Source organism: Thermobia domestica, chromosome 7, assembly GCF_964235325.1.
Source record: "Thermobia domestica chromosome 7, izTheDome1.hap1.1, whole genome shotgun sequence".
In the NCBI taxonomy this organism is placed as follows: Eukaryota; Metazoa; Arthropoda; class Insecta; order Zygentoma; family Lepismatidae; genus Thermobia; species Thermobia domestica.
In genome coordinates this window covers 181,831,613-181,849,997 of record NC_137460.1, presented here as the reverse complement: position 1 = coordinate 181,849,997, position 18,385 = coordinate 181,831,613, and the positions used below count along the sequence as shown (strand labels likewise).

The window sequence follows — 18,385 nt, the reverse complement described above, 5'->3', positions numbered from 1 at the left end:
TTAATTTTATAATTTCAGATCTTTCTACGGAGGAAATCCTCGAGCAGCTTGACGAATCAGATTTGGAATTTTCATCAGATGATGATGATGATCAATTTGAAGCAGAGGACTTTAGTGATGCGTCTGAAGATGTCAGTGTAGAAGCCTGTGTATCAGATAATGTGTCCAGGCAGCAAGTTAGAAGAGTTTATTGGAAACATTCATCAGATTTCTTCCCTTTAGCACCGGTTCCATCTTATGAACCTCCCCCACAACCAGACAAGCCGAAGACACCATTTGGTTTCCTAGAAAAGTATTAGAATGATGGTTTATTTGAAGAAATTAGAAAACAATCTAATATTAGATACACGAAAGAAACAGGTAAGCAGTTGACTACGATCAAGAACAAAATTAAAGTGTTCTTCGGAATGTCTGTTGTAATATCATATTTACGTTTCCCACGAATACGAATGTATTGGCACAAAGATACTCGAGTGAGAATGATGCTTCAGCAATGAGTAGGGACAGATATTTTCAGATACGAAGATGGCTGAAGATTCACTAGTGCCAAATGATTCGTCTTTCAGAGAATGTGCCTCAAGATGCTCAACTGTTCATGGATCGTTATTATCGTTATTTTACCTCAGTAGATTTATTAGATATTTTACATACAAAGGGACTTCAGGCACCCGGTACAATATCCAATGCTCGAATACCTACAAATGCAAATTTTAAATTTGATCAATGTTTGACTTATTAGAAATGATGGACAAGTAAGTCTTGTGAAGTAGTTTGATAATAAGCCCGTTGTCCTTGCGTCAACTGTACATGGCAGAACCTCAAAATACACGTAAATGATGGTGCAAACGGGATAACCAATACAAGGAAATTAAACGTTCTGCAGTAATAACTGAATATAATGATAAAATGGGTGGTTTCGACTTCTTGGATAGTCATAAGTTACTATCGAATGCCAGCTAGAACAAGAAAGTGGACAGTGCGCGTTATACTTCACTTCTTGGATTTTGCTATTGCTGCTGGTTGGATTGAATATCGAAGAGTTCAAAAGCATATCTGAATACACCTCAGAGAGATCAGCTACATTTGTTGGAATTCAAGGAGCAAGTCGCACATGGACTTCTGTATTTCAAAGATCTAAGTAGTGTTCTATCAACCTCACCAGCCATCTGCGGAGCTACGAAAGATGTCAGCTTTTCATCTTCCAGATATTCCTGACCAAAAGAATACATAAAGATGTAAATTTCCAGGATGTACAAGTACAAAAGCAAGAGTGAAATGATGTGTGCAAGAAATTGTTTTGCGGAGTATCATAAAATGTAATTTGACTTCGGTGCTGTTATGATTTTATTTGAATATTTTTCAGGCTTCTTTGCATGCTGGACTTTGTACTCAGCACTATGTATCATGAACTGCAATTTGTCCTAAACTCTACAGTTTGTATGTTCAACAGTTCAATATATCCTACTTGGCTTAGTATTATATTTTAGAATATTTCAAATATAATTTTAGTATGCTTTCACATTAAAAAAACAACTAGAGAATCAAATTAGTTTCCAATGTTTTGTATTCATAAAAACCTTAAATGAATCAATAAAGAGCATTTTCGTTTTATTTTTTTTAAATTCATAATCTCATGCTTTGTCATTATATTCAAATCAGCCAGACACTACTGTCATTACGCATAGCTTCAGTCCTGATGTATCCAATAGGATACGTGCTCTTGTGACTAAATGACGTCACGACCGGTGATGGAAAAATTTATGGTGTCTTTTTATGCTCACATGAGTCAAAATTTTTACGTGACACCATTAAAATCATTTTAACTGTTTCTCGGGACTGAGGAGGATATTAAAATAGCTCCAAAGAATATTATGTATATATATTTTGGAATTATTTTTGTAACCATCAGAATGTTATTACCCTATTATCACATTCTGCTTTCTTATGATGCATTCGAGATAACTAATGTAAACATCTATGTAATCTTTAAACGCTTAAATGCAAATCATAAAACGAACATCATTATTTTGTGTACTTATTTACTCTTCTAAATCTTCATGACTTCCCAAAAAACCAAAAGAAAATTAAAAGGGAAAGAACTTAAGTTTTATTCACTTCAAAAGTAGAATGTGAATACAATGACTTCTCGGAAGTTATTAATCTTCTGTATAAGATTTACAGAGCAGGTGGATAAATATACACTTCCTGTATACGGAAAAGGAAATCAAAAAGTAGTGTTCAAACCAATGAAATAATTAATGTACAAACTTCAAGAAAAGAAGCAATACTTTACTACATTCAAACGGAATGCAATGTCAGCAATAAACTTATTATTAGGCACTGACTGAATCTTTCATACATGTGAATATATAATATATTTGCAGTGAAAACACTTCATTTCACAGACACACTCTCACGCGCACACACATATACACATACACACACACTTTGCCACTATTTTTGTTACATGAATAGACACAAATCACGATCTTCAATTTTTAATTCATGGCTGAATGGTGAAAAAAAATCTCAGTCAAGTAACTCGTCAAATTAATTGTGTGTGTCATGAAAGTTCAGAACACAGTCAGAATCGTAACAGTTCGGAGGATGTAAGTACGAAACAAGTCACTGATAATCATGAATGTGGCGACCGCTTACACTAGTAATTAGGTATCACTTTTCCACAATTTAATTGTTTTATCATTTTCCAAGGCCGCTGAAGCAATTATGTTCTCTGTTGGGTGACACGTTGTGCACAATACAACATCTGAAAAAAGAGTGAAACGGTTATACCATACACCACATAAGAACTACATGTATCATACTAATGTAACAATTCTTTCTTACCTTCAAGATTAACCTAATTTTAAATACCACATGGGCGAAATACAGAGTTATTACAAATAATCTTCCTCATTAGAAACACTCCCTAACTTACGTCTGAATGACACTCATACATGAAAGCTGCATCAGTGGATATAAAAGCTCAAAAATATTCGCTGTCGCATAGCTACACATTTTGCCACTGGCGGTGATAGAAGGCAAAATAGCTGCCAACGAAGACAGGGGCTTATATCCTGGATTTTCAGGTGAATCAGCACACAATTCACACGTAGTACCTCGATTTTAACATCTGTGAGTAATTAATGTTAATTAATGTAATTTAATGTTACATTTGTGAGTAAGGGTCACTGATCATCCACAAGTAGGCGTTTAAACACTGCAATGTATTCACTGTATTCGTTCTATATATTCTAGTCTGGCAAAGAACTGGACGTCTGAAGGCAACTATATACGGACATAGTGTTTCCTGAAGGAATTCATATAGTGTTTCCTGAACGGAGTGTTACATGCGACAAAATTCGAATAAATAATAATAATAAAAAAGTTGAGCAAGAGTCAACTTCTAGAATTGGTCTTCGTGCAGGACAATTTCGAGCATAAAGTCATACTGTGTGTGTCATGGAATTAAAAGAGGGTAACTTACTTTGAGTTCATTCATAACGATCGCACAACCAATATCTACCATTATTCCGAACAGTTGGAACGGATGTATGCCACAATACGCCGCAAATATCCTGAAATAGTAAACCGGAAAGCGCGCACTGCTGCAACAGGATAACGCAAAACCGCACTCAGTTCGAGTGTGTAATGTAAGAGAATTTTAGTGTTAAACAAACCTTTTTGGTTCTTTCTCCTATTGATATTATTTTTATGGATTTGAATGTCTTTCAACGTGAATTCTGTTTCTGATCTGGGAGATAATTTGTCATAAACCTGCATGCAACAAACAACTAAACATACTATAGTAAAACAAACATGTACAAAGATACAAGAAAGATTACAAAAGATTTTTGTTTCAATAATCTTAACAATATATACGTGGTTTCACAAAAAGTTTCAATCTTTCATTTTTTCTTACCTTGTATAATTACTACATTTTACGGTCACATATTTCTTTCAAAAGTATGCCAGCAATAAACATGTCTCATATTATTTTCCATGTGTAATAGAGAACTTACTACTATAGATCAAATGTGGGCAATAACTGGGCATATTTTGTTTTGTGAAATACGAGCTTTAATGAAACTGAATTTTGATTTAATCCACGATGTTGCCATCAGAATAGTGAAAGGAACACACGTATATGAGGTTTAACCTTTCGGAAGCAGGTGCGATAGTATACGAGCATTGATGAAAATTTTCCGATTCATAAAAACATACTCCACTTATTCCTACATCGTTGTTTAGCCGTGATGTGAGGTGGAAAATTTTCTTCTATATTTTTCCGTTCTTAAATTGTTAGAGTGAAAGATGGTTTAAAGAATCTGAAAATTTTCATGGCTCAGACAATTTTCAGTACTATGAAGGAACAAGCGAAACAATTTTTCATGAATCGAAATATTTTCGGTCTTCTATGGAAAAATTGAAAAACTTTTTATGAGTCGAAAAACTTTCATCATTTTGAAGCAAAAAGTGAAACAACTTTTTGTGAAACGGAAAGTTCTATTGCTCTGTAGAAACAAGTGGAAAAACTTTCATAAGCCGGACAGTTTTGGATATGTATAGTGATATTACGTTGAAAATTTTCCACTATATTTAACTGCACATTGAGATATAAAATTCAATTCCTGTAGAGGAAAATTAGACGGCAACAAATTATAATTTTCTAATTAGCTTTCGGGAACCAGAAAATTTTCTAATATTTCAAGTTGGGAAGTAAAAATTTAAACACTGTTTCTCTCTCTCTCTCTGTATGTACATATATATATATATATATGTGTGTGTGTGTGTGTGTGTGTGTATGTGTGCGTGAAGTGCAGGGAATATACATCGAGTTCGTAGAGAACAAATATCCCATTTCAATATTTAAAATTTAACAAGAAATCAAAATCAAACCTTTGTGAATTTATCAATTATTTGAAAAACAGAAAATTACACTATTTTGTGTTTAACACTCGTAAATCATAATTTCAATATTGGACTTTTGTATAATCAACATCTTAGAGCAGATATTTGTATTGTAAAACTACCATTATTATGTATAAAAATGTACTGGAAATAATGACAATTCATAGAACAAGTACATACATATATAAAAAAGAAATATGTTCTTTTATTTTGTAAATTCAAATGAAATTACTTGTTGCTTTTAGAACAATAGTGCAGTTTTTTACGTTTCTTTTATTATTTTATTGGAAGTACAACTACACAAATCAGCTTCTTTTATTAGTTAATTTCACTTACTCTTCTGAATGAATATATGAATAAATAAATAAATGTTTATTTCCACAAATACATACATACATACATCGATCCATCCATCCATACACACCCACACCCACAAGGGGGAGAGAGAGAGAGAGAGAGAGAGAGAGAGAGAGAGAGAGAGAGAGAGAGTTGATTTTGAGTTTAACGTCCCTTTCAGTAGCGATGCTACATGAGACAGGACCAACTGATTAACGTGGAATCCGAACTACATGAGCTCCCGCCGGGAATCGAAGCAGGTCTTCCATGCCAAAGGCGCATACTACCCGCTTAGCAACGAAGGAGCTCGCAGAGAGAGAGAGAGAGAGAGAGAGAGAGAGAGAGAGAGAGAGAGAGAGAGAGACTCTATGTAAATTTTCACTTCCAAACTTGAAATATTAGAATATTTTCCTGTTCTCGAAGGCTAATTGGAACATTATAATTTGTTGCCGAATAAATTTCCTCTACAGAAATTCAATTTTGTAGCTCAATGTTCAGTTAAATATAGTGGAAAATTTTCCACCTAACATCACTATATATAATATCCAAAATTGTCCGGCTTATGAAAAGTTTTTCCCACTTGTTTCTACATCATAATGAAAATTTTACGATCTATGAATATTTCTTTCACTTGTTTTTACAGAGCAGTAAATCTTTCCGATTCACAAAAAAGTTGTTTTACTTTTTGCTTCAAAATGATGAAAATTTTCCGACTCATAAATAGCTCTTCAATTTTTTCATAGAAGACAGAAAATATTTCGATTCATGAAAAATTGTTTCGCTTGTTCCTACATAGTACTGAAAATTGCCTGAGCCATGGATATTTTCAGATTCTTTAAACGATCTTTCACTTTTTAACATTTCTATACATGAATTCAATCAATTTTATGATTACTGAGGAACTGTTACTTGATTACTGATTTTTTTTTTTTTTTTTTTTTTTAAAGAGGCGATGAGGTTGCTCCGATCCTAATGTGAAAGGAATTATTTTAGAAATGACATTTTTATTATTGATAAGAGGCCTTTGTATGTTTGGATTAAGAATTTCAAGTGTGAGTTATGTGAAGTTTTATTTTTACAGAGATTAATAACATACCAAAACAGAGAAGACTGAGGCGAGAGCGGTCACTAAATATTTTGTGAACCAGTCGCCAGTATCCAAATTTGATAATAACTTGGTAGAGACACTAGGAAACTCTTTTTAATTATATAACATAGTAAAAACTGGCGTTCTGAGTTCAAATACGGTGGAGAATCATGTGAGGACGAACATGCAGGCGAAGCTTCAAAAATTATCTTTAAGATCCAAAACATCAAAATTATCTCCAACAAAGTCCACGACACTGTACTACAGGGTCGTCGAGTCACTGAGATGTGACCTCTCATATCCTCTTTGCAAACCACAATTACCCAGATTCTCTCTCTCACACACACACCAAAAAACCTACAATATGGGTCCCTTGAAACCTCACCGCAGATCAGTTTCGTGCTGACAGATTTCGTAGCTCGGTTTGTAAATATAGATGAAACTTGAGCGCATCACTTTGGCCCAGACACTAAAACACAAAGCATAGAGCGGAAACATCTCTAATAACAAAAAATTCAAGATGGAATCGTCAGCAGAGAAGGTGATGGTCTCAATTTTCTGAGACTGTAAAAGTGTTCTTATGGATTATCAATAAAGAGGTAATACAATCAGCTGCACCAACTACAGGGTTTGTCCGGGAAGTAATAGGACTGATTTTATTCCGACATGACTGTACTTCGGAGCGTGCGCGCACCGACTGGATCCGGTAGAGGGCGTTCCTAGCTAACGAACGAGCGGCTGGTCAGTTGTCTCCGAGGACAGGCTTTTTCGCGCGACGTGTTTTTGTGAGTGGTGCAAGCCGAAAATGCAGCGTTCGTTAGAGAAGAGGTACGCGATTAAATTCTGTGTTAAACTCGGTAAATCTGCGACAGAGACGTTTGATATGATCAAGCAGGCTTACCCAGATGATGCTTTAGCAAGAAGTGGTGTGTTTCGGTGGCACAAGGCCTTTTCGGAGGGCCGGGAAGAGGTCACCGATGAAGACCGTGCTGGAAGACCTTCGACTTCGACAAACACCGACAATGTGACTCATGTGCGCGAAGTTTTGAACTCTGTCGACTAAGTATTCGTTTAATTGCCCAGATGTTAAATTTACCAAAAACTGTGGTTTATGAAATTGTGACGGAGCATTTGAACATGCACAAGGTGTGCGCGAAGATTGTTCCAAAAGTGCTCACTGACGACCAGAAATTGCGGCGAGTGGAATTGTGCCAAGAAAATTTGAACATGAGTGAAAGTGACCCCCAATTTTTTAATAACGTAATCACAGGTGACGAATCATGGATCTTTGAGTATGATCCCGAGACAAAGAGGCAATCTTCCGAGTGGCACACGCCGGCGTCTCCTCGCCCAAAAAAGGGAAGAATGAGCAAATCCAAAGTGAAAACGATGCTCATTGTCTTTTTTGACATCAAATGCATCGTCCACCATGAATTTGTTCCTCCTGGACAAACCGTCAACGCCAAGTTTTACGTGGAAGGGTCAATCGAAGGGTCAATCGGGTCCGACCAGACATCGGAGCCGACTGGAAGCTGCACCACGACAACGCCCCGGCTCACACCGCCTTTCTTGTGAATAGCTACCTGACCAAGGCCGGCATCCCAACGCTTCCGCAGCCGCCCTACAGCCCAGATGTGGCCCCTCCGGACTTCTTTTTGTTTCCTCGCCTAAAACGACCGATGAAAGGCAAGCATTTTGAAAAAATGAAATCTTTGAGTTTTACGTCACACGGTTATGCCGGTTAGGCTAAAGGAGACGGTGATGATGAGAGATGAGTGAAATGGTGGAATGAAGAAAGTGGGAGGAAACGGGAGAATCCCGAGAAAACCCACGAGCACGGTGTTTATCCACCACAAAGTTCACTTGGCGTGGGCTGGGATCGAACAAGGGACCCCAGGCACCAGAGGTGAACGCTCTACCACTGAGCCACCGCGCCCCCCAAGCATTTTGAGATGACAGAGGGGATTCAAGCAGCTTGCACTGCGGCTCTCAAGGCTATTCCGGAGAATGACTTCCGTGACGCCTTCAATGCTTGGAAATCGCGCTGGCAGCGCTGCATCGACGCAGAAGGAGCCTATTTTGAAAGTTTTTAAAGAATTGTAACGATTGGCTCAATATTTTTTTTTTTAAATCGACTCAGTCCTATTACTTTCCGGACACCCTGTATAGTGACCTAATTAAGAAATTACGTGATTTCAGCAAGACAAAGAGGCTTGGTATGTTGACCCCGTGGTGTGCTCTTGCACTAGGATAATGCACTGTACACACTTCATACGCATTGAGGGCCGCTATCGCAGATGCATCATTCAAATTGGTGTTACCTCTATTTCCCAGCTTTACCGGCAGTGACTCGTTTGTTCAACGACTTGAACGATTTGGAAACGCAGAAATTTCCTGCAGATTTTGAAGTGATAGCGGTTCATGTTTGGAGGACCAGTTAGATTTTTTTTTCTTTTTTTTCCCAAGTTATTCAGGCATTAGAGCACGAATGAAAAGTGCATTGGTTTTGGAGGAGAGTGCCACTCTTTTTGATATTGCGATATTGTTGATAAGTTTCGTGACTTTCTGGAACAACTTTTTCTACTTATTATTTCTTTAATGAATGGTGAGAATTTTATGAATATTACGTGAATAACGAAGTATTTAATCTCTAGAATATTTGGAAATCAGAGTGGATCAGTGTATCTGTGGATAACTTTAGCTTAATCTATGTGATCTTCTCTGAAAAGTATTGTGAATGTATACGTAATGTGAGAAATACAGAACTTGTATGTTTACCTGTATGTCCTTGAAGTTTCTGAACTATTTCCTTAGTTTGTAGATTCCAAATATACACCATGTTATCTTCGGATCCTGAGACGATCCACTAGAACGAAAATTTAATTTCGTTTAAAAACGTTTATTAACTACTACTAGTAATAATACACATTTTACTGTTACCAGGTTGAATGTAGAAATACACTCTTGACACAAACCTCAAATTAAGTTCCATATAGTTACAAACGTAAAAAGGATAAACTTTATCTATCGGCAAATAATTGGACATGCTTAAAAAAGATAACTCATCATGACAAAAATTCTACATCTGAAATGGCCCTTTCCCTATCTCCCAATACAATTTTACCCTACGCTCCTTGAAAGAACCCATTAACTTACGTATTCATTTTCTCACACACCCAAGAAATAATTTCTTACACATTATAATGTACTTATCGGAAAAAAACTACCTTGCAATTTCTATTTACAAGAACTAGAAGTATGAAAGGTCTAGAACAAATGACACCTTCGATACATATGAACCTTCTGTACGTCAGAGCTAACGATCTGTACTCGTTGTGCCATCCAACTGTTTCCACTCCTTTATTCAATGCATTAAATTTTCTAAAATGTATCATCTTCCATATATTTTCCATAATCTCTTCCCCCCACATCAAATAGTTCTAATTCTGATTTATGTTTGCATATGCTGGGCTACCTTTATTCTAACCACGTATATTATATACACGGTGATATGAAAAAGACAGAATCTAAATGTTTACATGTGTGTATCCTTAAAACATATTCTGTAAACCAAAAACAAACTGTATTTTGTGTCTTTAACCCTAGAAGTACCAAGCCCGTATATGCTACGTGCAATATTAAGGAAGGGACAGGGGTCAAATTTACCCAGGTTTTATTCAAGTGATGGTTACACTATTACTTAATGTTTTAGATTAAACTTATAACTAAAATCTTCTCGAAATAGTTCTACTTTACATTTATCGTAACTAGTTACATATATGACACTGTTTCCTTTATTAAAGCATGGGCATATCATATTACAAACAGAACTTCAGTCTTGTGAGCTTTGATGTTTAAATAAAAGAAAAAAGTAACACTTAAAATTCATGTAAGAGAATGAAATATTCATATTTGGTGTATCAAGATGTCCTCACATTCAACGTTTTGAAAAAATAAAATTTCAATTCCTTGTAACTTCGTTTCAACTTCTAAAAAAAAATGTTATATGATGACCGTAGCATTCGACATTACGGTACTTCAGGTGTGCATTACCACGTCCATCTCGTTCAGTTGCGTTATTATTGTAATAGAGCTCTCAAAACTTTGCTTGGTTTTTTTTTTTTTTTCTTTCTTTCTTCGATGTTTGTAATACTGCAGCATCCTTAGTTTGCAACAATAAATGACACCTGTGGTATTGTATATTTCCGTTTACATATAGATTTAAAATATAACAACTTAACGTACTCCCATTAAAAAACTTTATGTTGGGTTCGTAACACTCTTAACCTTGAAGTATCACAGAGTATCCAAAACAATGATTTCCTGAAGATATTTGCATGGAACAAAATTTCAGCGTCTATTGTCTATTAGTTTAATAGTTACAAAGACGTATCAAGGGTGTAACTGATCCATCTATATAGTCAGAAGATAATTAACGCAATTTTTAATTTTTTTGTTTTATCCACGGGTGAAAGCATTGAACTTTACTCCCCAGAAACATGCTCCCATATGGAACTCTTTTAACAATGAAAGGAAAGGAGATAGAAAAAAAAATGGAGAAAAAATTACCGATTATTGATAGTGGGTGAAGTTTCGAGATTCATCTTCCAATGTTTACTAAATTGTTGGGAATACTGCCGATCCCTAGCAAAATACACGAGAAAGATTGAAAACATGCGCTGCCATATATTGACAAGTGTTCTTTCAAACTCATCCTACGATGCGTTCTCACACAAGATACTGTGACAGAGCACTGTTCAGAACATTGAAGAAGTGCGTAAATGATTAGTTTGGGGGAAAAGATTCAAACAGCAATGGACTAAAATAGTGGGATTGGTTAGCGATAATATATCTACACCGATATAAAATTAAAATTTAATTATTAGTTTGATGCGATCTCAAAAGCTTGTTTTTTTCCCCATTTCATATCGGTAATGTCGGTGAAACTGATTTTGCATCCCGGTGTCACAAAATGATCTTCTGGGTTTGGAGCCTCTAGTGATGTTAACTTGAAAGGAATTCTTTAAATTCTTATATTAAATACAAATATTTAATATTATATATATATATATATATATATATATATACAGGGCGCGGAAAAAGAGTCCCGGAACGGTCCAATATCTCGTGAAATATACAGATCAGCAGAACAAACAAAAACATGTCTTAAGTAGTTTTTAAAAAAAAAAAAAGAAGCTATACACTGATATCCAACACAATCCCCTCTCCCCACTCCCTTCGGGCGTACGGGGATAACTTTAAAATTTTAAATGGGAACCTCCATTTCTTATTGCACATTTGGACTCCCGAGTAAGAGACAGTGATTTAACCCAGAATTGAAAATAGTACCTTCACGGATGGCACTTGAATCGACACAAAAAAGGGGGTACCAAAACGTTATGAAAATGCTAATTGTTAGTCCCGTACTCTTTGTCGATACGGTTAGCGTACTGGATTGCGGAGTCAGAGGTCCTGGGTTTGATTCCCGCGCAGAACATTTTTGTACCCAAATAATGAATTCATACATTTTAACTTTCATACAAAATTATGTATTTGTTCATAATTCATTAACTTGCGAGAAAATACATTTTTTTTTTTTGTAAATAACCCTATGAACTCTAACCCTAAAAACCCTATTACTAAGAACCACTTCATAAAACGTTTGCAAAATAATTATTGAAACTTGTATTATGTAACTTGAACAAAATACTAACTGAAGTCAAAACGTATGGACTTATTATTTGGGAAAATAACAAAGAATTGCCTTGAACGGGGATCGAACTCAGGACCTCTGACTCCGCAGTCCATTATACTAACCGTATGGCCATAGAGTGCGGGACTGACTGACTGCATTTTCATAACGTTTTGGTACCTCCCACCCTCACCTTTGTTTTCAATTCTGGGTCAAAGCACTGTCCCTTTTTCTGGAGAATCCAAATGTGCACTAAGAAATGGGGGTTCCCATTTCAAATTTTAAAGTTATCATCCGTACTCAGAAAAGGGGTGGGGATTGGTGGTTGCGTTTAGTATCACTGGATAGCTTATTATTATTATTATTATTTTTTAAAAAGTGTTTTTGTTTGTTTTGCTGATTGTTTATTTCGCGAGATATTGGACCGTTCCGGGACTTTTTCCTCACCCTGTAAATATATATATATATATATATATATATATATATACAGTATGTCCGTAAAGCTGCGCAACCCAAAGGTTGATCGCGTATATCTTTTGATCTAAGAGTGATAAAGATCTCAGGCTTGAAACAAATGCATGCATGTAATGCAAATGTAAGCATGTTCTATGTAGACGTTTTCGAGATCATGACCAATGCTGCAACTTGTAACGTTTTTGTGTAAAACGAAAAACAAATACCGTAAGTGCAAAATGAAGAAAATCAATATTCAGTTGCAGAAAACTGATTTCCTGCGGATGAATTCCTGTGTATATGTAAAGTATGCATCAACATTTATGCACTGGTGCGAAAAGTGACAAGGTTGATGCAGTGTTGCCATACAAAAAGGCTACTTAATGCAAGTCCTTAAAATGGGTGTTTTTTTTTTTTTTTGGACAGAAACGCGGCCTCTGGCAAAACTGTTGTAAAATTACTGCAACAGGTGTGTTTTAGGTTAATTAATGATAAACAATGAGAATTTGCACATAATTGGTAACGAATTTTTATGCAAAAATTTGCGATATCTATTCATAATTTTCACTTAAACATGGCTCTTCACTACAAATGTACCAATCTAACAGTGTGTGTGCGTAAATCTAATTATGTTCTACTTGAAATTTGTGATTCAAACACATGCACAGTAATTTAAGCAAAGTTTGTTGTAAGAATAACGATATGATTTAAAATCAAACTTCATACCTTTCCTCCGGTTACCGAAAAATTGGCAAAGATACAATATTTTTCGTTCTTGTGCCCTGTGTACGTTTTCAAACATTTTCCTTTACTATAGTCCCACAACTTCAATGTGTTATCCAAAGTTGCTGCAAGTATATACTTTCCATTAGGAGAAAACTTTACAAAAGACACTGGCGGATTATCATCGTCTATAAGAGTTTTCAAACACTGACCAGACGCAGTGTCCCAAATACGACTGGAAAAAAGAAAAGAAGAAATAATAACCGAATTTTGTTACTGAAAATTGAATAATTTGAGAGTGCTCATCAATCCCATTCCGCAGTTTCCCTATGTAATATTCTAGAAAGTATGAAATACTTGGTAAACTAATAAAAGTCTCCGAGATGATTTTTTTGTTTGTTCGTCATCTAAGCCTATGACGTAATATCTGAATTGGAAGCGGAAGCGTATTACTGGACAATGGGGACTGAACAGTTACGCAGAGCAAGTTTAGTATTATTTTTTTCATTCACACGATATTCTGAGAAACACTTACAAACAACGGTATACAATTGATGAACACCCTTAAACACCAAAGATAAAAACAGCCAGTGGAGTAGTGTTAAGCTAAATACTTTTTTCCCATATAAATAAGGGATTAAACATTTAATCATAGTGTTATAACTTCAAACACAGATAGATTTTAACTGATTATTAGAAAGCTGATTTTACTGAGAACATGAATTATAGAACACTCATGCATATATTAAGTCTTTCACTTTCAATTTTAAAATGAACTCAACTAGATGCCGAACTTCTCAAATCCAACAGAATTCACTATTCTAATAAACCAGTAGAATGCTAATCATCGGAATATACGGGTGGCTAGCTAATTTGTGTACTAGACTTCGTAGTAAGGAAGAAGCCAAAACACGTCTAACATTTGAAGAGTATACTACTATTTTTGCATACTTATTGCGCAGGCAAGAAATTTATGTGTACATCTTATGTTTACACATGCATTAATATGGGATATTAGAAGTACTAATTGTCATTTGTTCCGCTAGTAAGCTTTATCACTATATTTATTCAAACTTACCAAAGTCCATCGTAACTACTTGAAACTATTAAGGATCCGTCTCTGTTAAAATGAACGGCACTGACCGGATCTGAGTGTGCAGGAAGTGTTTTCAGGCATTTACCAGTGCGAACATCCCATATCCTTACGCTTTCATCAAACTGAAATGATCATAAGGATATTTTGAACACAAATATATGTTTATTCGGACTGTAATAAAAAAAAATATAAAAAATAATTAAAAAAATCCACATACAAAAATCATACATATATATATCCATCTATTTGGACTTAAAAATCGTGAAAATATACCAATGGATTAGAATCACTTTTTTGGACCAGTGACATGCTAATTTCGCGATGCTGAAATGATTTTTCTCATTGCAAGGAAATAAACACTTTACAGTATGATTCTGAGATATTCCTTGAAATAACTCCACGGTAAAGAATTAAGTCGTCAATTCTCAGAATCAGGCTTAAATTCGCCGTAACAATCATCCTTTTGATTACTTTAGAACTCTCAGTTATGATAGAAGGTGAGAAAGAGGCAATTGAAAGGTCAGTAGAAGTCTATGGTGTACGTCAATTTATCAGTGAGAATGACCCAACAATGGAATATAATTCTAGCAAAACTTCCTAGCCTTTCCAGATTTTCTGAACTAAATTTTAGTAAAAGTAAATAAACGCCATGCTATTCATTAATCAGCTATGGCGATTAAGATTAGTATCGAATTCATAGTTTTCGGGGTCGGGAAAATGTCTGACCCGTCTGAAATGACTTTTCGAAGATAGTACCCACTTCAAACTGGGTTTTTAAATCCTACCCATTTGATTAAAGGTTTATTCTGTGAAGATAGGATGTTTCAATATTTATGCCAAAAAAAAGTAGACTATCTTCTGTGCTTTGTTTCATTACACTATCACTGAAATAAATATTCTAGGAAGGAGGGGAATTCAAATATTTTCCATAAATCTAATCTGCCTGAGAAGAAAAACGGGCATTTCAGCTAGTAGGGTGGACATGTAAATTTGAGGCATAAACTATAAATTCATTCAATTTCGATAGATGAAATACATATTGTTTAAGGTCTCCCACGACTGTGCCCTTTAAGCTAAAAGGAGGGGGATGATCAATGAAAGTGAATGATTGCAAATATATTGTTCTCTCACCAGGAATCGAACCCGGGACCACGTGAACCAAAAGCGCATGGGCTAATTACTACGCTTGCTTAAAGAGCTGTAGTATGGCTCTACTTTCTTTAGATATTCCAATCCTCCCCATTAGTTGTGGGTGAAATCGGTCAAGTATAAACTGGTAAAAGAAAGTACATTCTCCTAAATTTCGAAGTTTCCTTCAAAATTTATAACGAAAATAATTTCTTTAAAAGAAAATCTATTTTCATGCAGTCTAGCGTATACTTTCCTTCTCAATATACCCGTACACCACTCTGTGTAAGGTTAAAGTCTGTAAATAATATAAGTGTGAGACCCTCAATTAAAATATGTATGATTTTGTAGTAATATAGAATGCATTTTCTTAAGTTTCCCAATGATTCCCCCTGGATGCACTTAAAATTAGTAAACAATAAGGGGATGGACTAACCTTATCAGTAAAAAAACATATACTATGGTAGTTTTCGTAAAGAAATATTGGGCAATGTTTCTGATGTATAATAAGGAAGTAAACTTAACATCCTCCTCGTAATTCATAACATTTTCCACGATAGCTTTCGTAAAAAAATCGATTTGGATTGAATATTGTATATACATTTTAATATATATTACCTGTTCTGTGAGGTTTTCCCAATATTCTACTACTTGGGGTTGGAATCAGTCAATAATAAGGGAAGCAGGTAAGTCTCCTCTGATCAAAGAAACTATATTCCGGATAAAATCCTAAAAGAATCTCTGACTTTTATAACATAGTGAAATTGGTAAAATATAAGGCGATGAAAACATGCAATTCAACAAAAAGAGATCTTTCTTCTACAATACAAAGCATCACTAGTCATAGTTGAAGTGGGTGTAACAAGCTTGTAAGTTTCGATTCAACTGGCATTTGCATGTTTGTGTTCTCCTCTGGGTTTTCTGTGCAAAGACTCGTAAAATTTAATAAAGGTACGTTGGTAGCTTCCAGAGCCATTGAAATAATCCTGTTTTCTGGGCTTGAACTACATGAAGAATACGAGAGTAATGACGGGAACACTCATTTTATATACAAGTCAGCATATATACATGGAAAATAATTTTCCAGTAAAATTAAGTGAAGATTATTCAATTTTGACAAAACATAGCGTATATTTTCTCGATCGTCTGGATCAACCCTGTAGTTGTAGTTTAAATCGGTAAGGAGAAGCGCGCGAAAGGGTCAATTTCTTTCGAACTTTCACATTTCTTTCTTTAAATTATATAATAAGGAAAAAACATTCTTCTCGATAACGTTGACCAAAGAGATTCGTTTATGATGTAATATGGCGTATATTTTCTTTGAGGGCTTCCAATCATTTTTACTGCATGGAATTTAAATCAGTCAAGAATGAAAGGTTGAATTCCCACCGCTCTGATGTTGTAAAAAGAAGTTCCGCGATAATTTCTGTAAACATCATTAGACTTTTAAACGATGTGGCGTATATATGGTATGATACTTGCGGCTCATCCACAATATTTACTTCCTGTCCACAATATTTAGTCCATTAATCGAGAATGACGAGTCGAAACCTATCCCGATTAAAAAAAAATCCCTCTATAACCTTAGTGAAACCATTCGATTTTGGTGTATATATATTATTTCTGGGCATTCGCAATGATCCATACTGCTTGAGTCTAAAATCAACCAGAAATGAAGAAATGAAACTGCTTCCCCTTCCCGCAATTCAAATATTACATGCTCTACAATTTCAATCTCTCATAATTTCACGTTCTTATAATATAGTTCTGGTTTCAGGTTTTTAGTAATTTTCTATGGGGTTAAACTGTTAAAAGTTTTGTACAGAAATTCAATCACTAAAATTCGTTTTAGCCACCTATTATACATTATCTGTAAGGTAAATTTTACTTTAACCACCTTTAATCTAAAGATTTAAAGCTTATACACATGAAGTTCATGATTCAGTGCAAAACGAAAATGTCGTAAGTGATTATGAGATTGTTGTTAACTAACATTCGTACATAAAAAAATATCTTTGAAGATAAATTTAACTTACCGAGCCTGATACTATCAGGTTTGACTGAGGATTGAAGTTGCAGCAGAATACATAATTACTATGTCCTTTTAACGTTTTGAGACACTTTCCCTGCAAATAGAACAAAATAACACAAACAACGTTATGGAAATATTCTATAATTATTTAGAATGCTATTTGATTCAGTGAAGTGTACGATCTAAAACTTACGAGTTCACTTGTGAAAGCATTTCAACAAGTGATAATTTTCGGGGATGGATCGGCATTAATGTGGCATATATCCGATGGTGCTTAACGTGGGTAGTATTTTTGCAGAACTACATTCATTTTCCGTGTCCCTTCCTTCTGGAGAAACCTGAAATCATCACAGATTTTAATTCAAAATTACGTATCCCAAGCACTGTTAGTCTGATGATCTGATTTGTATAGTGGAAACACGTGCATTTATAACGCGCCCGTAGGGAATCCGGTCAGTTAATAATAATAATAATAATTAATAAATAAATAAAAATATAAACTATCCTTCATCAATAGGTAGCTTTGGATGCAGGCAGCCCGAGGACACTCGTATATGAAATCTGTTGAAACCCTCAACAGAAATCTTACTTTTAAATCACCAACAAGTGTCAAACTCCACCACCCTCCAACTGAGAATACTGTAAACAACCTTTTAATTGAAATCAATGAAGTAACACATACACGTATGTTTGTGTTATATAAGCATAAGAAACAATTACTGAGATTTTATTGTTTTACAACTTTACTATAATCAAAAAGGAATAACAACATATAAATAGTCGCGAATAGTAACGAACATTATAATAATGTAGCGTCGTATATTGAAAGGAATCCACATTTCCCTTGTTACACAAGTTTCCATCAGACCTTTTTACACCGAGGCATGCTGTACGTAACTCGCCGACAGTGCACACTCTCGCTTGAAG

At 35.1% G+C, this 18,385-nt stretch overlaps 1 protein-coding gene across 3 annotated transcripts in view; it reads right to left on the bottom strand.

The window, feature by feature from the left end:
- Positions 1-2,084: 2,084 nt before the first annotated feature.
- wds (WD repeat-containing protein wds) overlaps positions 2,085-18,385 on the bottom strand; it is a 66,447-nt gene continuing 50,146 nt past the window's right edge. For all 3 annotated transcript variants that reach the window (XM_081765646.1, XM_081765648.1, XM_081765649.1), the window contains exons 5-9: positions 17,463-17,552; positions 14,281-14,420; positions 13,206-13,437; positions 9,113-9,200; positions 2,085-2,767 (exon numbers count right to left, since the gene is read on the bottom strand). In XM_081765646.1, coding sequence (XP_081621772.1) covers positions 2,667-2,767; positions 9,113-9,200; positions 13,206-13,437; positions 14,281-14,420; positions 17,463-17,552 — 651 coding nt within the window. In that variant the 3' untranslated portion in view covers positions 2,085-2,666. The remainder of the gene's footprint in view (positions 2,768-9,112; positions 9,201-13,205; positions 13,438-14,280; positions 14,421-17,462; positions 17,553-18,385) is intronic.